This window comes from Caretta caretta, chromosome 7 (genome assembly GCF_965140235.1).
Source record: "Caretta caretta isolate rCarCar2 chromosome 7, rCarCar1.hap1, whole genome shotgun sequence".
In the NCBI taxonomy this organism is placed as follows: domain Eukaryota; kingdom Metazoa; phylum Chordata; order Testudines; family Cheloniidae; genus Caretta; species Caretta caretta.
The window spans coordinates 53800988-53822301 of record NC_134212.1 but is presented as its reverse complement, the minus strand read 5'-3'; the positions used below and the strand labels follow the sequence as shown (position 1 = coordinate 53822301).

General features: G+C 42.8%; 1 protein-coding gene across 13 annotated transcripts in view; it reads left to right on the top strand.

Moving 5' to 3' along the window:
* The window catches only part of USP54 (ubiquitin specific peptidase 54), a 270452-nt gene extending 251900 nt beyond the window's left edge, over nt 1-18552 (top strand). For 10 of the 13 annotated variants that reach the window (XM_075130691.1, XM_075130690.1, XM_075130688.1 and 7 more), the window contains 5 exons: nt 1598-3036; nt 11203-11321; nt 13818-13955; nt 15763-15949; nt 17087-18552. In XM_075130691.1, coding sequence (XP_074986792.1) covers nt 1598-3036; nt 11203-11321; nt 13818-13955; nt 15763-15949; nt 17087-17739 — 2536 coding nt within the window. In that variant the 3' untranslated portion in view covers nt 17740-18552. Of the gene's footprint in view, nt 1-1597; nt 3037-11202; nt 11322-13817; nt 13956-15762; nt 15950-17086 lie in introns of those variants that run through there. The other 3 variants (XM_075130695.1, XM_075130694.1, XM_075130693.1) reach the window with 1 other exon arrangement.
* The last annotated feature ends 2762 nt before the right edge of the window (nt 18553-21314 follow it).

The following is a 21314-nucleotide window of genomic DNA, read 5'->3' as shown; positions in this document are numbered from 1 at the left end:
TCTTTCCTTCTCACACTTTTCCCACTACATGCTGTGCGGCCAAATGCCCAGGTGGAATCTCATGTGAGCATCCCTTTTTAAAAACACTGCAGGGGGATAAGTGCTGAAATCCATACCTGAAAAGGCTATGATTCAGGGTTCCATTCTGTTCTTGCAGCTGTTGAATTATGTACAATGAAAGCAGACTCTGTGCTAATTAGAGGTCCACAATGCCCTCAGTTGTAGGAGAAACACTGAAACCTGACATTGGGCATTGGCAGATTTAGAAAACAAAAGCATTTTACCTTTAAACATATCTTTCTACACATCAAACTCAAATATATTGCACAAGTGCCCATCCCTGCTAAAGGAACAGCCTTATCAGAAAAATATTATTTTGTACAATAAGTTTCTACTGCAGAGAGTTTTAATTCTGCAGCCAATGAGAAATGTCTGCTTGTATCATGATTTTTGTGCCTTTGCTTTAATATACATCAGCATTATAAACAGCACAAAGTCTATTATTACTCAAAGCTAAGATCATACTCCCCCATGAATGCTCAGTTGGAACTTCTGCATGATGGTAGCTTTGATTTCTAGATCTGCATGAGGAGACAAACTGATAGGATTGGAGTCACACAATAGTCTTTTTTGTCCCTGTAGGAAGTAATTATCCTAACTATGCACCAGTGTTTAGCTGCACAGCGTTGTCATTCTGCATATCCAGATAAAGGTTAGAGCATTACTCTAACCAACACTAAGTGTGGCTTTGAGCAGCAGAAGTAGTTTTCAGTTTGACAGCTACCTGGACTATAGCTGTCTATCAGAGTTGTTTCCAGTCCTCTATTCATATCGCTGACTCATGGACTCATGTGACTTTCTGGTTGCATTTTATAATGCTAATTAATGCAGAAGAAATACAAAGTGACCCAAAGACATGCACGGTTTATATTTTATGCAAGACATTTATGCACGGTTTGTAATGCTATTAAATGCTTCCTTTAATGTATTGGATAAATAACTCAAAGCTGGACAAAAATGAAGAGAAGGAAACTGAGGGAAATGTATTGCATTCTATGCTATTTCTTTCCTTCCCAAAGTTATTCCCCACTACTTTAGGAAAAAGAACCTGAGTGGAATGTTGCCTGTTTATGTTAAGATCATAAACATAATGGTTCTCTTGTATGGTTTGTAGAAATCTCCCAGAGATTTTGGAGGGAAACTTGTAATACTTAATTTAAAATTTATTTTTATTATTTATCTTTATAATGTGTACACAGACACACACGCCCCTAGCCAAAGTGCTCAGGTGCTATACAATAGTTGTAAAAATATAACAGTAAAATCTTATAATAAAAAATAACTTTTAAAATTTGAAATGAATAAAATAGATTGAGTGGGTCACGTACAATAAAAAAAATAGTTGGGAGGAAATAAAATGGAGATGTTGTCAAATTAACAAAAGCAATTCTTTTGGGTGGAAAGTTTTTAATTTGTGTTTGTGCGAAGAGAAGTGGATTGAGGTGGATGATAAAGGGGAGCAAGTTCCACACTTTAGAGAGAATTTTAAAAAAGAAGAGAGTTACTAATAATTAGTTACCATTTCTGTGTATTTTAGTGAACAGACTGGCCCGCTCCAAGTACTGCTGAGCCGGGAGGTATCCCTGGAACCCAACAGAGAAGTGGAATTCGGGTCCAGTTCTTTCTTCCGCCCACCCGCTTCCTGCCATGAAGTGCACTCATCATTATATCCAGAGTCTTCCTCCCTACCCGTTCCTGCAAGCAGTCCTTCAAATAGGACCTTTCCTAACTTCCGGGCTGCTTCTGCTGATTTTGATGACCAAGCTCCCTCTTTTCCCTATGGGCATGGGTTGGCTGAGAGACCCTCAAAGACTGAGAATGATGCCTACCATTCTATGGAGCTTGGTGGGGCCCCTGCCAAAGGGCTGAAAGACCATAGGGACTGCAGCAGCAAGTTAGAAGAACTCCATGACATTACAGCTATTCTCACACCTCAGTACAAAATTAAATTTAATACAGTCAACTCTGGGTCTTTGCCTACACTAGTTCCCTGTCCACATCCAATGCAAGCATCATCTCCCAATAGAAGCAATCCGCATAGTCCTTGCTTCAATCTGTCAAGCTCTCCAGTGCCCACTAGCACTGATCAGGTAGGGGGCTGTCATTCCATGATCTCTGCTGCTTCATCCCTGTCACTTCAGTGCCCCCTGGCTCCACTACAGACAGCAAACAGGTACCCCAGAACAAACAGCCGTGAAACTTTACTGCTCCCACAGGATGACTTCAGCAATGTGGAGACTTGCAAATCTAAGACCCGTAGCACAAAGGGGCATGTTCGTTCCCTGGCAGAGCAGTTTCAGAGGCTGCATGGGGTCTCCCAGAAAGAAGGTGCACATGAGAAAGGGTGGACTGCTGCAGTCTGTCAGGATGAGAAGTCTCCAAGGCTGATACAGGAGTCATTCACCAATTCTTCAACCTCAGGCTACAGGCAATTAATTCCTCAAAGTCAAGAAAACAGAACCCGGTCTTCCAAAAAGTTGCATTCATCCTTAGATATTAGGGATGGGTTTGTTTCCATGGAGGGTTTTAGTGCTCAACTCATTACCTCTAAGAGTCCTGGATCGCACAGTGAAGACCAGTGTAGAAGAGGTGGACAGAATGTAGCTGACCCTGGACTCTCCCAGGAAAGGCACACTCATGAGGGAGGTGTGAGACAGGTGGATGATGGAACTGCCACTGCCATGGGTGTTTCTATGCCTGTGGACTGCTGGGTGGACAATGTCACCAGGTATTACAGTTCTCAGCTGGACTGTAAAAATACAGAATGGCTTCCTGTGCCAGGGAGGAATCCACCCCTTTCTGATCACAGAACAGTCAGAGATGACCTGAATGGGACCCCAGTGCAGTTTCATCCACAGTGGAATCAAGACACAGAGCAGGATATCTCTGAGTTGGAGTCCCTCTATCAGGCTAGCCTAGCTGGTAGGCCTGTGTTGGGAAGACTGGACAATTCCAGGCACCCATCGAGCAAGCCAGGTGAGAATTCTGCAACTGTTACATCTGGGTAATGTTTTATCCCCAAGCAAGACTTGGACCTTGCCTATACACAGACTTCCACCAGTTTAACTAAAAGTGTGTTTTTAAACTGATTTACTGAAACAAGTGCGTGTTTGTGTGCAGTTATTCCACTTCGAGAATGGCTTATTTCGCTTCATCTTACTAAAAATAAATCACTTTTAAACTGAAAGAAGAGTATCTGCATACAAACTTGCTCCTGTTTAACTACATTTGTTTAAAAGCATACCTTTAGTTAAACAAGTGGAGGTTTCTGTGTAGACAAAACCTTGGCTTGAATGAGAAGCGTTCAGATTTGAACTACATGGCAAATCAGGATGAAGGAGGGACAGATTTCTGGCATGCTTTGTAAGGTGCCATATTAATGCACCTAAAGTGGGCAAGAATGCAAAGTGTCTACACCCTGGAATATTATATTTGTGTTGCTTATGTATATGTATGGATATGGAGGTAGACATTACCATATTTGAGGTAGAAGCAAAACTCAAACAGCTTAATGGGACTAAATCGGGGGGCCCAGATAATCTTCATCCAAGAATATTAAAGGAATTGGCACATGAAATTGCAAGCCCATTAGCAAGAATTTTTAATGAATCTGTAAACTCAAGGGTTGTACCGTATGATTGGAGAATTGCTAACATAGTTCCTATTTTTAAGAAAGGAAAAAAAAGTGATCCGGGTAATTATAGGCCTGTTAGTTTGACATCTGTAGTATGCAAGATCTTGGAAAAAATTTTGAAGGAGAAGGTAGGACATTGAAGTCAATGGTAAATGGGACAAAATAAAACATGGTTTTACGAAAGGTAGATCGTGCCAAACCAGCCTGATCTCCTTCTTTGAGAAAGTAACAGATTTTTTAGACAAAGGAAACGTAGTGGATCTAATTTACCTAGATTTTAGTAAGGCATTTGATACCGTGCCACATGGGGAATTATTAGTTAAATTGGATAAAATGGGGATCAATAGGAAAATTGAAAGGTGGATAAGGAATTCGTTAAAGGGGAGACCACAACGGGTCCTACTGAAAGGTGAACTGTCAGGCTGGAGGGAGGTTACCAGTGGAGTTCCTCAAGGATCAGTTTGGGGACCAATCTTATTTAATCTTTTTATTACTGACCATGGCATAAAAAGTGGGAGTGTGCTAATAAAGTTTGCAGATGATACAAAGCTGGGAGGTATTGCCAATTTAGAGAAGGACAGGGATATCATACAGGAGGATCTGGATGACCTTGTAAACTGGAGTAATAGTAACAGGATGAAATTTAATAATGAGAAGTGTAAGGTGACGCATTTAGGGATTAATAACAAGAATTTTAGTTATAAGCTAGGGACGCATCAATTAGAAGTAACGGAGGAGGAAAAGGACCTTGGAGTATTGGTTGATCATAGGATGACTATGAGCTGCCAATGTGATATGGCCGTGAAAAAAGCTAATGTGGTCTTGGGATGCATCAGGAGAGGTATTTCCAGTAGGGATAAGGAGGTCTTAGTATCGTTTTTCCAGTAGGGATAAGGAGGTCTTAGTATCGTTATACAAGGCACTGGTGAGACCTTACCTGGAATCAGTGTGCAGTTCTGGTCTCCCATGTTTAAGAAGGATGAATTCAAACTGGAACAGGTACAGAGAAGGGCTAGTAGGATGATCCGAGGAATGGAAAACTTGTCTTATGAAAGGAGACTCAAGGAGCTTGGCTTGTTTAGCCTAACTAAAAGAAGGTTGAGGGGAAATAGGATTGCTCTCTATAAATATATCAGAGGGATAAATACCAGAGAGGGAGAGGAATTATTTAAGCTCAGTACCAATGTGGACACAAGAACAAATGGATATAAACTGGCCATCAGGAAGTTTAGACTTGAAATTAGATGAAGGTTTCTAACCATCAGAAGAGTGAAGTTTTGGAATAGCCTTCCAAGGGAAGCAGTAGGGGCAAAAGATCTATCTGGCTTTGATTAAACTCGATAAGTTTATGGAGGAGATGGTATGATGGGATAACATGGTTTTGGTAATTAAATATTCATGGTAAATAGACCCAATGGCCTATGATGGGATATTAGATGGGGTGGGATCCGAGTTACCCAGGAAAGAATTTTCTGTAATATCTGGCTGATGAATCTTGCCCATATACTCAGGGTTTAGCTGATCGCCATATTTGGGGTCGGGAAGGAATTTTCCCCCAGGGCAGATTGGAAGAGGCCCTGGAGGTTTTTCGCCTTCCTCTGTAGCATGGGGCACGGGTCACTTGCTGGAGGATTCTCTGCTTCTTGAAGTCTTTAAACTACGATTTGAGGACTTCAATAGCACAGATATAGGTGTGAGGTTTTTTGCAGGAGTGGTGGGTAAAATTCTGTGGCCTGCATTGTGTAGAAGGTCAGACTAGATGATCATAATGGTCCCTTCTGACCTAAATATCTGTGAATCTATGTAGACAGTACATGACATCTAGTTAAAACCATTCACGAAAGAATCGTTATTGACTAAAAATTTCACACCATAGAATTTGTATCAATGGATATAAAACAGTATAAAAACATTTATACAAAAACGGTGATTGTTTACCTTTTGTACCTTTTTTTCCTCCAAGTACCCTCTGCACATTCCTACTTGTGGGATCACAGCATCTGTGTCTCGAGTTCTTGGAATCTTGTGAGCAATGTCCATTTGAGCCACTCACTCTTCCGTCCCCAGGCAGGGTTTCAAGAGTGCAAAAAGGGGAGTGATCCCAACCACACTTCACTTCCTTCTAATCCCCAAAGGTCCAATAAGCTTAGATTACATGCAGTGTCCTCGATGCATCCCTCAACATGTTTTTTTTCTTCTGCCTTTCAGGGACTATATTTTTTAGTTTGTCAGTTAGGTAATCAGCTTTTCTTAAGAAAGAGAAGAAAAAGAAGTGGAGAGAAGGATGACCATTTGACACAGGTTTTGGCTGGACCTGTAAAAAGGAGAGACACACCTCATCTGACAGAGAGACTCTTCAAACTAAATCTGTCTATCTAGAAGCCAGCATCAAGTCTGGAGATAACCCACACCAGAATGGTTCTGTGCCTGGTGCAAGTGGAATGAAGGTCTTTGGATCAAACTTGGTTGACCAAATCCTGTTCTAAGCATCCAGCACTGTTAACTCTGGAGAACCACTTGATAAAGTAGTTCTGTTTTCCCAGATCTGTCCAAGTTTGACTAAGTCTAGTGCTGAGGACCTGCCACCTTCATCTCTTGGAAACCACTTGGAAAAGTGGTTTTGTGCCCAACGTGATCTGCACTGAGCACCTCAGATCTCGATGCCTTGATCTAGTCAGGTTCTGAGGACCTAGCATAATTGATTCTGCTCTTAGCGTGAAGTTCCTGGATTCATCTGAGTTTACTAATGGTTCAGCACCACTGATACTGGAAAATCACTTGCTAAAGTGTTCGTGTTACATATGAGGGGCACTGAGGTCTATGGATTGACCAGTTTGACCAATTTCAGTCCTTAGGGTAGGGCACCATTGACTTTGAGCTCAGCATAACTGGAACCAAGCTCTCTAGATTGACCAAGTCTAGTGCTGTCAACTGCAGTTTCAAAAAGAGCAGATTCTCATCCTAGTTCAGGGTCCGGCCACTGTAACATACCTAGGGTACAATCCAGAATAATAAGTAACTGTGTCACTCCTCCCCTCTAACCTGGGGTGCCCTTTACATGGCTTTGCTGTTGTAGCCTCCAGTCTGGACTGCTCGCAAACAGCCTCCACCATGCAAGTGACTCTCAGCTATGTCTTTGTGTGTGCTGCAGCCAGCCAGCCACACCTTGGCTATTACCACCCTTGGTTATACTGCAGGGTAAACCCCAGTACTCTCCAAGTCTTAGATTTTCCACCAGAAATGTAGATCCTGTACTGCCTAGCCCTCTCCTGGACATTACAAGTTCATATAAAATCTGTATTTCTTTAATAGATATATGTATATGTTATGTACACTTTTTACCCCACATGGAGTTTCCCAGGCACTTCAGTTTAAACACACTGGATTAGATAAAACAATAAAACATGTTTATTAACTACAGAGAGAGAGATTTTAAGTGAATACAAGTAATGAGGCATAAAAGTCAGAAATGGTTACAAGAAAAATAAAGATAAAACACAACTAATGCCTAACTTAACAAACTATGTTAAATTCAAAGCAAAATTTTTCTCACCACATGCTCTCAACAGTCTTACTGGCCAAACTTCTTAGACTAGGATCCCTTCTTCTGTTTAGTGGCTGCTTCCTTTGCCCATGTCTACACTAGAGAGCTTACAGCGGTACAGCTCTACTAATGCAGCTGTGCCGCTGTAAGGTCTCCCTTGTGGCTACTCTGCCGACGGGAGAAAGCTCTCCCATCAACATAATTAACCCCCCCAAGTGACGGAAGCCTCTCCAGCCAACCATTCGCACCATGGCACTGTCCACACCAGCACTTCTGTCAATGTAACTTATGTTACTCAGGGGTGTGGTTTTTTTCATAAGTTAAACCAACAAAAGTGCTAGTGTAGACGTAGCCTAGGTCCATTCTTGTGCAGTAAATCAATGGCTAGAGAGGGAAGAGGAGAGGATGCCTTAGGGTGTCTGCCCCTTCTTTTTATAGTCCTGTCCCTCCTTTGAGAAGCATTCCTTACTTCCAGCTGGGAGTAAGGCGATAGGCAGTCTGTGTGAAAGGAAACTTCATGCTGTTTCTTTGCTAAGATATAGGTTTTTGCTCTTGCCTCTTTCCTGCCAAAGAATGGCCACTTAGCAGGTAATGATTCATCTGCCGTGTTTACAGCTGGCTGAGGTGTCAGCTTGCCCTTTGTCTCTGAGGAACTGGTTTGGCCATTCCCCACACTTCCCTGGAAAACATACTTTTGCATACATACATCCATTTTGCCATGATATTACTGATCAGCAAATTATGAGTTTTTAAATAACACCTCACAAGGCATCTGGCTTTTGGTGACTCTCTGGATTACCAAATTGCTGCTACAACTAGCTTCCAGTTCAGAATCAGTAGGGGGACTCTTTAGTGTCCCATTCCAGAGTGGCTCTAGTATGGAGGGGGCACCTATCCAAGGAGTCCTTGGGAGCAGTGCAGGGACTTCGTCAGCACTGGTCCAGAGTCTGAAATTGGCTAGTGCCACTGTTGCTATTCCTGTGGTTCTGAACCTTTTCTCTGGGCCAGATACATCTGAGAACTTTCATGCTTTGCCTTTTCTGAGCACTTCTTTTGTTTTCATGGAGCATTTGTGCTTGGCACTTGAGAGAGCCTCAGTGGGGGAAAGGGGACACTACCAATAAAGCTGTATCATACATGTCTTTGGCCTCTCTGGCGCAAAGGGTTCACCGGTTGCCTGACTATCCTAATTATTTTTCTCAGATGTTAGGGAATCCATGTGTATAGCTAGAGTTTGGTCCTCAGGAAATATGCATGTTGTTCCAGTCCTTGGAATTTACTATAAATAGTTCCCGTTCATCCCTCCAAAAAAGGTGGGGTCATTGGAGCTCTCCTTAGAGTCCAAACCTGCAACTTCCTGGTGTGAGTACAGATTCCTTACCAGTGCACCTTCTTGATGCAATGAACACCTGAGCCACAACGTCTCAGGACATTCAAGATGCTTACCTGTGAAAGACAAAACAGCTCCCTTACCATTTGCAGTGATACTCAACTTGTTTTTCACACTCTCCAGGACATCAGGCTCTACATGAGTTTATTGGAGGCTAAGCCCTGTGATTAAATCCAAATCTGTCCCAATTCTGATGGACAACACCACACTAATGTATTACAGCAATTGACAAATGGCGGCTTGATCTAGGGTCAAGAAGTTTCCCTTTTCTGAGAATGCAGCGGCCATCTTTCCCTGCTCATGCTCAAATAAATTGGTTAGTCTCTAAGGTGCCACAAGTACTCCTTTTCTTTTTGCGAATACAGACTAACACGGCTGTTCCTCTGAAACCTGTCATCTTTCCCTGGCAGATGAGAAATTGGATAACAGAAGGTTTTTGACCGAGCACAACTAACAATTAACTGGAAAAAATTCATCAGAGCAGCACAAAATGAAGTGGGCGTTTCACAGCCCTACCTTGCTTTTAACTTAGACTATCTTAAGGTGCATTTTTGTTGCTGTGTGAGCTTTCCACCCTCTGGGGCACAGGTCATCAATTTTTGCTCACTCTCCAATAACCAAATTAACAATGTGGTTGCTCTGTATACCATTGGAGCTGCTTGTGGTAGTTGCTTTGCCACAATGGCCGTGGCAAAGGAAACTGGATTTTCCATTGCTGAGGGTGCTCTGGTGAGACAGGTACATTTGAGCTGCTCCATACATATTTCCTTCCTTCCAGCCCAGAGAATGAACAAGATACAGATCTAAAGGACTAATTGTCAGTACTTTTTCTGAATAGAAGATGATGTATGATCTGCTGCATCCTCTCCCTTAATCCTGACTATGGTGGTATTCTGTGTCCATCCTACTCAGGCTATTACTTTCCTAAGCTTAATTCACATCCAGGAACTCCGATTCCATACTTTGGATATTCATGGATCTTAGATGTGGTCCTCTTAGACAATGATTGCATCTTCAAGTGCCCTCCAAAAACTAAGGGCATATGGGATGTAATTACTAAAAGATGTAGCCAGTTGTTTGACTACATTCATGGCTTTTTCTTTAAAATGTTCAAGAGATCAAATAACCAAGCTTAGCCAAATTTATTGTCTTAAGACACAATAGTACAATATGAAAAGGAAACATAAATACCCCCTTCTGTGGAGCAAATTCTTGCAGCACGTTCATTTTATGCAGAAGCTGTGCTTCAAAGATATGTATTTCAGCTAGTTGTATTTATAGTATGATTTTACAAGTTAAAAAACTCTTTACACACAAAATGTAAGTTTAACCCACTAGTTTGTGCCAGCTTTGTCCTTGGTACTTGTCTATAGTTTCCCATATCTAGTGTTGAATACTACATTCCACGTGTTGATGAGCTATGAAAGTATTCCCTATCTGTACTTGGTCAAAGCCAAAGATGCATAAATGCTTTGTACAAGTCTCCTATTTTCTAATGCAGCGGTTCTCAACCTTTAGTAACCCAAGGACCCCCATTTTGATTTAAAATTTTTCGCTGACCCCCAAACCTCCCAGCTCATCCCCAGGCCCTACCCCCACTCCACCCCTCCCCCCAAGGGGAGGGAAGAGCATAATAAATTCACTTGACATAACTTCCCAACACCAATATATATAGTTTTGTTTTATTAATACCATACCTATTAATATGGTGTATTCTATGCTTAACTTTTATATAGTGGCTAACAGATGGCACTGGGGATCTTTCCATCAAAGCTCAGAGGTTGCCCAAATGCATCAGTTTGTGTATGACTGTTGTTATGACAAGGGTGGTGTTCAGCCACCTGAAGGTATTAAAAGATACTCAGCTAGGCCTAATGTTGTTTACATAGCTTGTCTTTGCGTGATCTTAGTCAGTTTGGAAGGCTGCTATTTGAAGCTCTACATATGCTTTCAGGTGTCTTTTTTCAATTGTGGCCTGTCTGGGGAGAATAAAAGATTGTAGTCACTCATGACATTGCATTCATTTTTGGCAATTTTGCAGTCCTTGTTAATCTAGAATTCTAAAGTCCTCCTTCCTCGAGCTGGTACTGCTCACTAAACTCCCACAAATAAGAATGTGCCGAGACCACTTGAAAAAATGCAGGTTACTTACTAGTAACGGGAGTTCTTTGAGATGAGCCTCTGCACGTTCATACTTCTTCACTCACCTTCCCCATTTCTTTGGGGTCTGAGTTTCACAATTCCTGAATTAGCAGAAGGAACTGAGGAGTAACTGGGGCTGCTACTCCTTTTAAACCTGTAGAACCCTGAATGGGGGCAAAGGAGGAGAAATAAGTCACCCCAATGGACACTGTTCACTAGAGATTCTGAAATCTTGTGATCAGATACTTTGATCCTGTAAGTGTGGCTGTGCAGGGGCTTGTCTCAAAGAACTCTGGTTATTGGTAAGTAACATTCTTTTATGTCTATAGATATTCACTCTCTGTTTGAGCCAGGGCTGAGATAACTAATCATGTTCCACAAGTGCAGAGTCAGATCTTGAGTTTAATCTCACTTCTTTATTTCCCTCCACAGTCTCTGCAAACATAACTGTGAGGAAACTTCACACTGTAGCCAGCATGGGTCTCTCGAAAACACCGACAGCAGAGATTGAGCACAATCTCTATGGAGCCATTGTCTCTCCTGTCTCCAAGGTAGCACCTAAAATGTTGTGTGGTTGTGGGGGAATTGGACATTCCAGCAGCAAGAAAAGTGGAAAAAATTCCATATGAGAGGCAGTAGTATCACTCATATTGAACTTTAAAGAGATTATTTTATGTAGTCCTACTTGGGATTGAGCATTAAGAAAGTGGGTGACTTGGGGTCAGTGTTACATTCTAAGTGGTGACCTCTTCAGGGATATGTGTCCTCACAGTTTCAGAGCTAGTACCTCTGATTATACTTTAATGGACTGCAGGGAACCATTTTGCATTGCAAGGAGATATTTTCCATTGCTAACTCCTAGGAATTGCCTCTTCATATTATATCAACTGCTTTTACACTGTCTCCTTTATTGGATCATGTCATCTTGCATGTTTTGAAAGTAGAGGGTTTAATATAGTATAATGTACAAATAATAGCTGACCCCTAATGCTCCTTGGTCCTCTCGGAGTAAGAGAAGGTAGCACTACCTGCACTACAATCTGTCTTGTGCTGCTGTTTCCAGAACCTTTGGAGCACACATTCTAACTCACTTGAATACTGCTCAGTTTTCATACTCAATAGCTTTTCTCAGAGAAGCCAGTTAAATAATTAGCTGTAATATTTAGGTACCTATATCTGAAAGTATCTGGGCACTCAAGAAAAAAAATGATTGAAAATGCAGTGTTCGCAAATAGAAGAACCTGTTTATCAAGCTGAGAGCAGAAGGAAAGAGGTAAAAAGAAGCAACATTTCCCACTCCAACATAGAATAAACCACTTGCTAGCCACCAGCGATGAAAGGAAGCAAATAATCATGGTGAGAAGAGTTGAGAAGGCTCCAAAACTCTTCAGATTATGTTTTGGGATAGTCATCAATTCCAGTCCTGCTTATCTCAGCTGCCATAATGGAGCACAAGGCAGCAAGCAGTCCTTTGGGTAGACTCATCCCATTAAGGCTTTAAATCCTGTCTTTAAGAAATTATAAGACATAGAATCTCAGTTGCACGTGTCTGCCAATGTACATAATAAGGTGAAAAACTGATCATGAGGATACTATTTTTATTAATGAGAATTTAACAGACTCACTTGCTTTATGCTTTTGGGTTAGACCTGAATGAGGTCTAATGAATTAAATACTCCTGAGGCTGAGGGCATTCTGTGCCAAAAAATTAAAAATTCTGTGTACAATATTTTAAAATTCTGCAAAATTTTGCAGGTTTTATTTGTCAATAAATAAATGCAGAGACTCCAGCATGGCAGTGGGGAGCACAGGCCACTGGCTGCATGAAGGTGGGAAATCACCCTGCAGCCCCCCACCCCCGGGACACAAACTCAGCGCTGAGGCTGCACCCAACCCTGACACAGCACAAAGCCTGGGCCTACCCCAGAAACACCAGGCACACCAGGTGTGGGGCAGGCAGGCTCAACCAGGCAGGATCCAAATGTGGAGGGGCTCAGTGTGGGGGGATCCAGGTGTGGGGTGAGAAGATTCTGTGTGGGATAATCTGGATGCAGGCAGCTCAGTGGGGAGTCTAGGTGTGGGGGGATCCGAATGCACAGAGGTTCCAGGTGTAGGGGCAATGGGACTCTGCAGGGGCTTCTGGGTGAAGTAGTTGGGGCTCAGCGGAGGGGTTTGGATGTGGGGGTCTCAGCGGGGGAGTTCAGGTGCTGGGGGAGTGGGGCACTGGGTGCAGCTAATTGAAGGTCAGTGGCATGGGGGTCTGGATGTGGGGGCTCAGGGTGGTGCAGGGGGTGGGGCATCAGGGTGGAGTTTGAGTGCAGGAAGCTCAGTGAGGGGTGGTCTGGGTGTAGGGGTGGGCATCAGGAGGCAGGGAGTCTGGTTGCAGGGGAGGCTCCAGATGCAGGGGTTGAGGTTCAGTGGGGTTTCAGGTATGGAGGACTAGGGGGAGGCTTGGCAAGGGTGTCTAAGTATGGGAGGTCTGGATACACGGGGACTGGGTGGATGGTGGAGCAGCTCCCTGTATAGTGACCCCTCCGCCAACAGCTCAGGAGCGGTGGAGGGAGGATGCTGAGCTTCCTGGAGTTGGGGAAGGTTTCCGGGGGTGGGTCTGACACAGCCCCAGTCACTCCTTGCGGGGGAAGAGGAAGTTTCATCCTTTCCTGCCTCCAGCCCAGCCGGGACTAACAGCTGATCCCAGCTCAGGGTAGGAGCCGCTAGCTGGGGTGTCCCCAGCCCCACAATGATTTACCTCTCTGCCGGCTGCTGTGGGTGCCTGAAACAATGTACCTGCGCTGCTAGGGAATGGTGCACAACTGCTCTTGCAGCTTCCCTGTCAGAAAGACATTTTTTTGCAGGGAAGCAAAGAAATCTGCGGGGGATATTAATTTTGCACATATGCAGTGGTGCAGAATTCCCGCAGGAGTAAGAAAAGGAAGGATTAATGTATTTCACTAAGTCCATCGTATTCTTATCAACTTCTCCTGAATCACTGTTCAATGCAATTTTCCATGGAGAGATCTTTCTGAATGTGGTAACGTTGTCTGCAGGTTGCATATGCCAGAGGCCATAGCAGGGAGCCAGAAGAGGAGATGTACAGTGCAGAGAATTTCCGTCGCATTGCTCGCAGTCTCAGTGGGACAGTCATCACAAACAGGGAAGAGACCCTGGTCTCCTCTCATAGTTTTGTAAGTAGAATGAACCTCAGCATTGCAAAGAGATGACTGCTTGGGATAGAGTTGGGAGCTGCTTTTCCTCCTCCTTTCCCTCATCAACTCCACTAGCAAGTAGTAACAGGAAAGGCATGCAATTGAACACCATTGATACCAGTTCAGAAGGATGAAAATTTGTTCCAGTGAATCATTCCCTTTTTTCTCTGTTGGATGGAGAAGTCAGCTTTTATTTTGGAGTAACCAAATTGGCTGCTTTTAGAGTCACCACACCTAGAATTGTGCCAACCAAAGCTTGTGTATGTGTGCTAACAGGGCTAACCCTGGTAAAGGGACACAGTCAATCTGAAGTTTATCTATTCTGGATATTGACTAGCTTAAAAATTACAGTTTTTAATAGAGCCCCCATAAACAATATGGGCTGTGATTTAACAAAATAATTCTTTAACGGTATATATAAGGAAATTTTTTCTTCCTTGTTAGTGTTTATAAGGCATACCTTCCTCAAGAAATAGTGATTATACACAAAGTGCTGTTACTTGTACAAAGTAAACAACTTAAAAACAGAGAGAGACTGCTTTTCTCCATCATCTTTGTCAGTACTCTCAGGTTAGATGTAACAAATCTGAAACTTGAAAAATGTACCGTATTTTCAGGCAGAAGTTAAGTTGTTGTTTTTTCAAGTTGATTGTGTCCTTTCAACTGATTAAGTAAAGTTCAGTTACTCTAACACTATTTTTTGTTTAACTTTTTTAAACCATGCTTGTCTATATTTCATTTCTGAACAAATTCTAGTGGAACTGGATGTAAGGTGAGGTGGGTGTTGGCTAGCTGACCCTCCTGCTCAAAGGGCAGGGAAAGTATGCTCCCTTGGTCAACATGCTTATTAAGGGAATGAAGACTGTTGCTGGGTCTAATTGCACTAAATAATGTTCCCCTTTCAGAGTTCCACCAAATTCATTTAATTGAAAAGCAGGGATTTTTATTGAACTGTAAGTCTGAGAAAAGCAGGAACAGATTGCTGTCAGTGTTTAGCTGGGTGATTTCTTTGAGGAGGAGAAAGTTTTAAGAGTATGAAGTAATGTGATGTATTGGTTTTGTTCTGATTTTTCACTAGCCATGTTTAGACTTCTTCAAAGGAAAGCTAAACGCATTAGCTTTGTTTGAAAGTAGCAGAATAAAAATGGGAGAGTTGAGCTGCAAATTCAGTGTTAAGCAAGGTTGAATGCTATAGCATGACTCAAGTTTTAGCTTTAGGCCTAGTCCAATCATACAAGTTTGACGAAAATTTTGTTTTCAAATCCATTTAATTAAACCAGTGCAACTTTCACTTGTAGGTAGGGCCTTATCCCAACCTTGCATTGATGCAAAAGCTCAAACTCCACTACCGTATTAGAAAGTTGTGCCCTACATCACTGTTTTGCTCTTAATAAAGCATATTTAGCAAGGGAGAGGCTTCAATAGTTTACATTTTCCTGGCATGTGTGGCCCAGCCCTTCAAAAGGTGATTAGGAAAGAGCAGATTGATTTTTTTTTTCTTGCACACGGTTATTGCTGCTGTTCTGAGTGAGATGCGAGTATGATGGTGGGGGGGTTTTCTGAGCGGGTATGTTGGGTTTTTTTCTGATCTGTTACCAAAGAACCTTTCTGGGGTGGGTATTGTTATCATCTTGCATTTCTTTCTCTTTCATAGACAGATTCAGGTACTTGTTCTGGTGACTCATCCCTCTCTCCTTCCTGGATCCCCACCATGTTTTCTTGGTTGAGCCCAACTTTGTGTTTAATCATCATTTGTGGTTTCTTTCCTTTCTCATTTTGTCAAAAGGAAGCACCAAATGTGAGGAAAATGCCAAAGGAAACCACGCACCGTTCTTCCAGCTCCACTTCCCTCCCTTTTCCCCACGATCCTTCTGTGTTACCCTTTGATCCCCACCACTACCCAACCCAGATGCAGAACCTGTCCCATGATGTACTGATGCCTAGCATGGTGGGCAAGGCACGTAGACCATCAGGTAATCACAGGACTCTTCACCCTCCTGCATGATCAGAAATGCTGTGTGTGATTCTTTCCCTGCTGTTGCTGAAGGACAGCTCTTTGGATCTTGTCTGCCATAGTGATGGTTTTATCAACTGCCTGAATCCCTTCAGAAATTTGGAAGGATAAATTGCCTTTTTTTCTTCACTGTCCCTTCTACACTGCTTTAATAATGCTGTGCTATATGGATATAATATAAAGGGGCAGTCTTTATGTTAGAGGTATGGCTGTTAAGTATTTCAATAGTTGTGGTAATGTTTTCATTACATATATACAGGAGGAGGTACCTGGCCAACAAAAGTGTCTGACATAAACCAGTGGAACTCTTCTTACTATTTTATATAGCATCCATAGCATCCTCTGGGGCACTTGGCATGGGCCGCTGTCGGAAGACAGGATACTGGCTAGACGGACCTTTGGTCTGACCCATTATGGCCATTCTTATGTTCTCATAACACACCATTCCTATTAGATTAATTATATTACGCTGTTTTTAACACAAGAAATGAAGCTATAAATGATGCACACATTCCTCAGAGATGACCCAAAGGTCCACCAAGTTTTTTTGTATTTAACTGTGTTTGTGGGAGGGGTGCACAGTGACTGACTGAGGAGGAGCTGGTTATTAGTACTATGTTCTGTTATATAAGATACTTCCCTCAAAAATCACTTGTGTGTGAGATCTTTTGGAATTACAATCCTGTTGGTGCTACAAATTCCTGCATGAGAGGCCACCATGAAAGTTATCCAGAAACCCTTAGAACATGTGTCTTTAATTTTCTTATTGGGCTCCTTCTCAGGTGACATTGAACATGTTACAAAAAGTGCTGACTGTTTAGGAAATCTGGTGTCCCATTAGTGTGTGTGACTGCACCTGCAGAAAGACAGGTTGGAGCTCTTTTCTGGGGGTGGGTTGAGCTGCAGAAGGAAAGTGAATACAAGGAGTGTGCTGCTCAGTTTTCACTCATTCCGAATCATAGGTCAGTCGGTGCCCTGGTTTAGGCTTGGTTCAGTTTACCCGTTCATATCAGCTGTGGGCCACAGTTAAAGAGGTTTTGAGAGGAAAATAAATTAAAATATAACTGACTGAACTCTTTCCCCCCTCTCCCCACAGGAGATCAGAAGAACGTCCAAAAACTTCTGGTTGTGCCTGACCGGGGTGAAACTTTCCAAGGTGAAGACCACCCAGGTATGGCACTGAGCTACAGGAGTCTCCCTTGCACACAGAAATGCTCTTCTTCCCAAGGTCAGAGACCTCTTGTTGACCAGCATATGGAAGGTGGAGCATCAAGGATCTCTGGCCATCGGCTGCAGATGAGCCACAATGCCAGACAAACAGCAACACTGCCAGACAAACGAACATTGCAGTTGGGATACACTGCCCAGCCAGACAAGGGGTTACAGGAAAGCTTCCTCCAGCAGCCCTCCCAACACCAAATGCACGAGTCCTATGCCATCAATTGCAGGCCACGTCCTAGCACAGACTACAGTACCTTCAGAGTACCACAGGGGCTTTCTTGGGACCCTGTTGCCTCTCAGGGTTGCCCTGTGCCTCCCTCACGTACTAAGGCCCCTGGACCAAGGAGAGTAGATATGCCCCCAGAAGAAGACTGGCGTCAGAACAGCTTTACCCCTCAGCCTGGTGGCCGGAGAACACTACCAGTGCACATGGTGGATGGGACTTTTTCTTCTGCTTCTGAGGTGCACCAAAGGATGATGGCCCGAGCAGCAGCTGCTCCTGCCACCCTGCAGAATAGCGGCTGGTGAGGTCTTGTTCCACTCAATGTGTTCCCAGCATTGATCAAACCCCCTTGTGAGCAGACTGTCTGAACTGTAACTGTTGCTGAGGTGCAGTTAATAACAAGGCAGCTAACTGTTCAGTCTGTAGCTCTACTAGTCGTGTCTTAAAACATAGCTATACGGTATGTGGGAACTAATTGCACTGTATTTCTTTTCCTGTATTGCTGAACTGCTGTCTCTGTGGGGAGCTCTCAGCTATTCCAATCCGAGCCCCTCTCAGCAGTACACGCTATAGTCAATAGTAGGTATAAGGGGCACTGGCTGTGGATAAGCTCACGGGTGCACATTTATTTTGAAGAAAGATGTACCATTAGCAAAAAGGACCACTCTTTAAAGGACTCAAGCATGAAACGTAGTTCTGCTAAATTCATTGCATACAAAGCCAATATGCTATTTTCCGTTTGTTTTTTTCTCCACGTCCCTCTTGTGTTCCTTACTGGGGGGAAAACTGATCCACCTTCCAGGTTCCAGCAAATCTAAACATGACAGGACTGGTGGTAAGTGAGGCAAACCCAACATTCAGTTGTGCTGAGACTTCAAGCACAGGCCACAGCTGTAGTTGCTACTGAGGAAGGGGGAAGGAGACATTGCCCCAGAGTATACCAGAACTTTCCCCACTTCCTTCAGGCAAACTAACAATGCTTCAAACAGAAACGACTGTTAATGCTGCACGCTTAATTACACCAATGTAAACACAGAATAAGTTTAGCTATTTTAGGGTCAAACATACTTGCTTTTGTAAGTATTTTTCAAATAAATCTATGGAATAGTTCTATTTAATTTCCTGTGTATGAATCATCTTCATTTTTTATTTGGTTTTACTCAGCGACTGGCCTGAAAGCTCTGATCTGTGTTTTTTAATACACTAAGTGGAATAATAAAAGCTACATATAAATTTGTTTTCAATGTTGTAGCTGTATTGATCCGAGGATATGAGACACACAAGGTGAGTGAGGTAATCTCTTTTTCCAGACCTGAAGAAGAGCTCTGTGTAGCTCAAAAGCCTGTGTCTTCCACCAATAAAAGATATATTACCTCACTCACCTTGTCTCTCTCATTCATAAAGGTAATTCATTAATAATGGTAATTTATTAACAAATCATTTATAAAGAAGCACTTGTAATTAGAGCAGAGGTCTGAGTCAGGAATCCAGTATTCTGTTCCTGACTCTTCCAATTCCACTCGCTTGCTTTGTGGACTAGTTGCTTCGCCCCTCTGCGCTTCACTTTCCCCTGTAAAAATGGGGTACCCTTTCTCTCTGGAAAGGTATTTTGAGATATCTGGATGAGAAAAATGTAGGACATGTGCACATTAGTATTGTACACAGTCAAGCTCTTTTTAGTCTCCTACAGAAGGGTCATCTAGAAGTGGTCAGTCTAGGTCAACAGCTCGACTGAGCCACTGATGATGTCGCACAGAGCGAGCTCACCTAGTTGTCAATAGTATAACCAATGTCTAATTCAGGCTGGCCTGCCCAGGCCTTACATTCACACAAAGAAATCAAAAAGCTGGCACAGTAAGGTCAGCAACAGGCCCTGGCCAGGCCTGGATTTTTGTGTTAGGGTAGAGGGCAGCGAATGCCTGGTGCATCCTGTCACATACCTTCCCTGGCAGAATGGGCTTGGGGGTTCCATCTTCACATCACACATTCTAATGTCTCCTCCTGCCCAGGAAAAGAAATCTGCGTTCTCACACTGTAGTACTAGGGAAGCACAGAGATCCAGCGCTGAGTATCATCACCTTATGTCCTTCATTGCCTGCACCCACTGTAATATGGCAGTATGGTCCATTATTACATAAAACAGGACTCCTGCTACCATCACAGCCCACCTTATAACCCAATATTCTTTCTCTATGGGGGAATCTTTTGTCTCTCACTTTTGGAATTTTCTGCTCCATTCCTTGGACGTTTTGTGATGATACAGCTCCTAGGCCCACTCAATGCATTGGTTTGGAGAGTAAATGGTAATGAAAAATTTCTGGGCCACCACAGAATGTCCCTGATCTTTTGAAAGATTTTCTCACACGGCCTTATCTGCTGCTTCGGCTGTGTCTTTGTGGGGTCCGTCAAAGGTGAAAAGCGGGGTATCAAATGGCAGTAATAGCTTACTAAGCCTAGGAACACCCACACTTGTTTCTTCATTTTGAAGGTAGGGGTTGTCTTCAGTTTCTCTGTCTTGTCCTGAAGAGGCTGGATTTGGCCATTTCCCATGAGATATCCAGGATATCTAGTTTCTTGCAGGCCAAATTATTGCGTGGTTGGAGATGATATAACAAAGGCAGATGTGTGTTACAATAGGTGTGAATTAAAAGTTGGACTTTAAATCCAATTCTTCCCCCCCTCACCCTCCAAACAGTCACTGGAAAACATAGACTGCATTTTAGTGCCCTCTACTGCTTCATTTTAAAAGGTACTCATTGTATTACCATTGTGTCTAGAATCTACTTGTTTGTTTAGCTTAGTCTAGTATCTTCGTTATTCTTGTTTAGTGTCTTAATTTTCATTCCCATCTCTCTCTTCTCAGGATTATACTAAACACAGAGGTCATATTTATCAATATTTCTGCTGTCTGAGAGTTTGGGAGACCTATTTTTCTCTTGTATCTAAATATTTGCCATCGTAATGCCTCTTTGATGACAATAACTACATTTGGAGGTTGTGTCTCATGTAGCCATTCACATTTTTCTGTACTATGCTCCTCTGTTAACGTCCATTTACAAAAAATAACCCCTTCATTTGGGTAGCATGTCAATTTAATGATCTGTATGTTTTAATAGCACCACTGAGAACTTTGTACTAATCTGTAAATCCGTTGAACATTGGCTTAAGCAAATACTTGATTGGGATTTCATCATTAGTGTCATGCATTGTACACATAAAAAGCCAGGTCCTCTGGTGCAGGTCGGGCATCTTGAGCTGCACTGCTGGCAGACTCTGACTATAGAGCTGGCGTATCCCTCTGCGGGAGTATCACTCCAGTGCAAGGGGAATCTCCTGCTGGTGTAGAGCTGGCAGAGAGGCTCCTACCCCAGTCCCCCTTAACCTGCTGTTGGGGATGAGGATGGGGTAAATCCAAAGAAATGCACATTGAAAAACATAATCCCAGCTATACATATATTATGATGGGGTCTAAATTGGCTGTTACCACTCAAGAAAGAGATCTTGGGAGTCATTGTGGATAGTTCTCTGAAAACATCCACTCAATGTGCAGCAGCAGTCAAAAAGCAAACAGAATGTTGGGAATAATTAAGAAAGAAAATATCCTATTGCCTCTGTATAAAACCATAGTAAGTCCGCATCTTGAATACTGTATGCAGATGTCACCCCATCTCAAAAAAAGACATACTGGAAAAAGTACATAAAAGGGCAACAAAAATGATTAGGGGTATGGAACAGCTTCCATATGAGGAGAGACTAATAAGGCTGAGACTTTTCATCTAGGAAAAGAGATGACTAAGGCAGGATATCATAGAGGTGTGGAGAAAGTAAATAAGGAAGTGTTATTTACTCCCTCTCGTAACACAAGAACTAGGGGTCACCA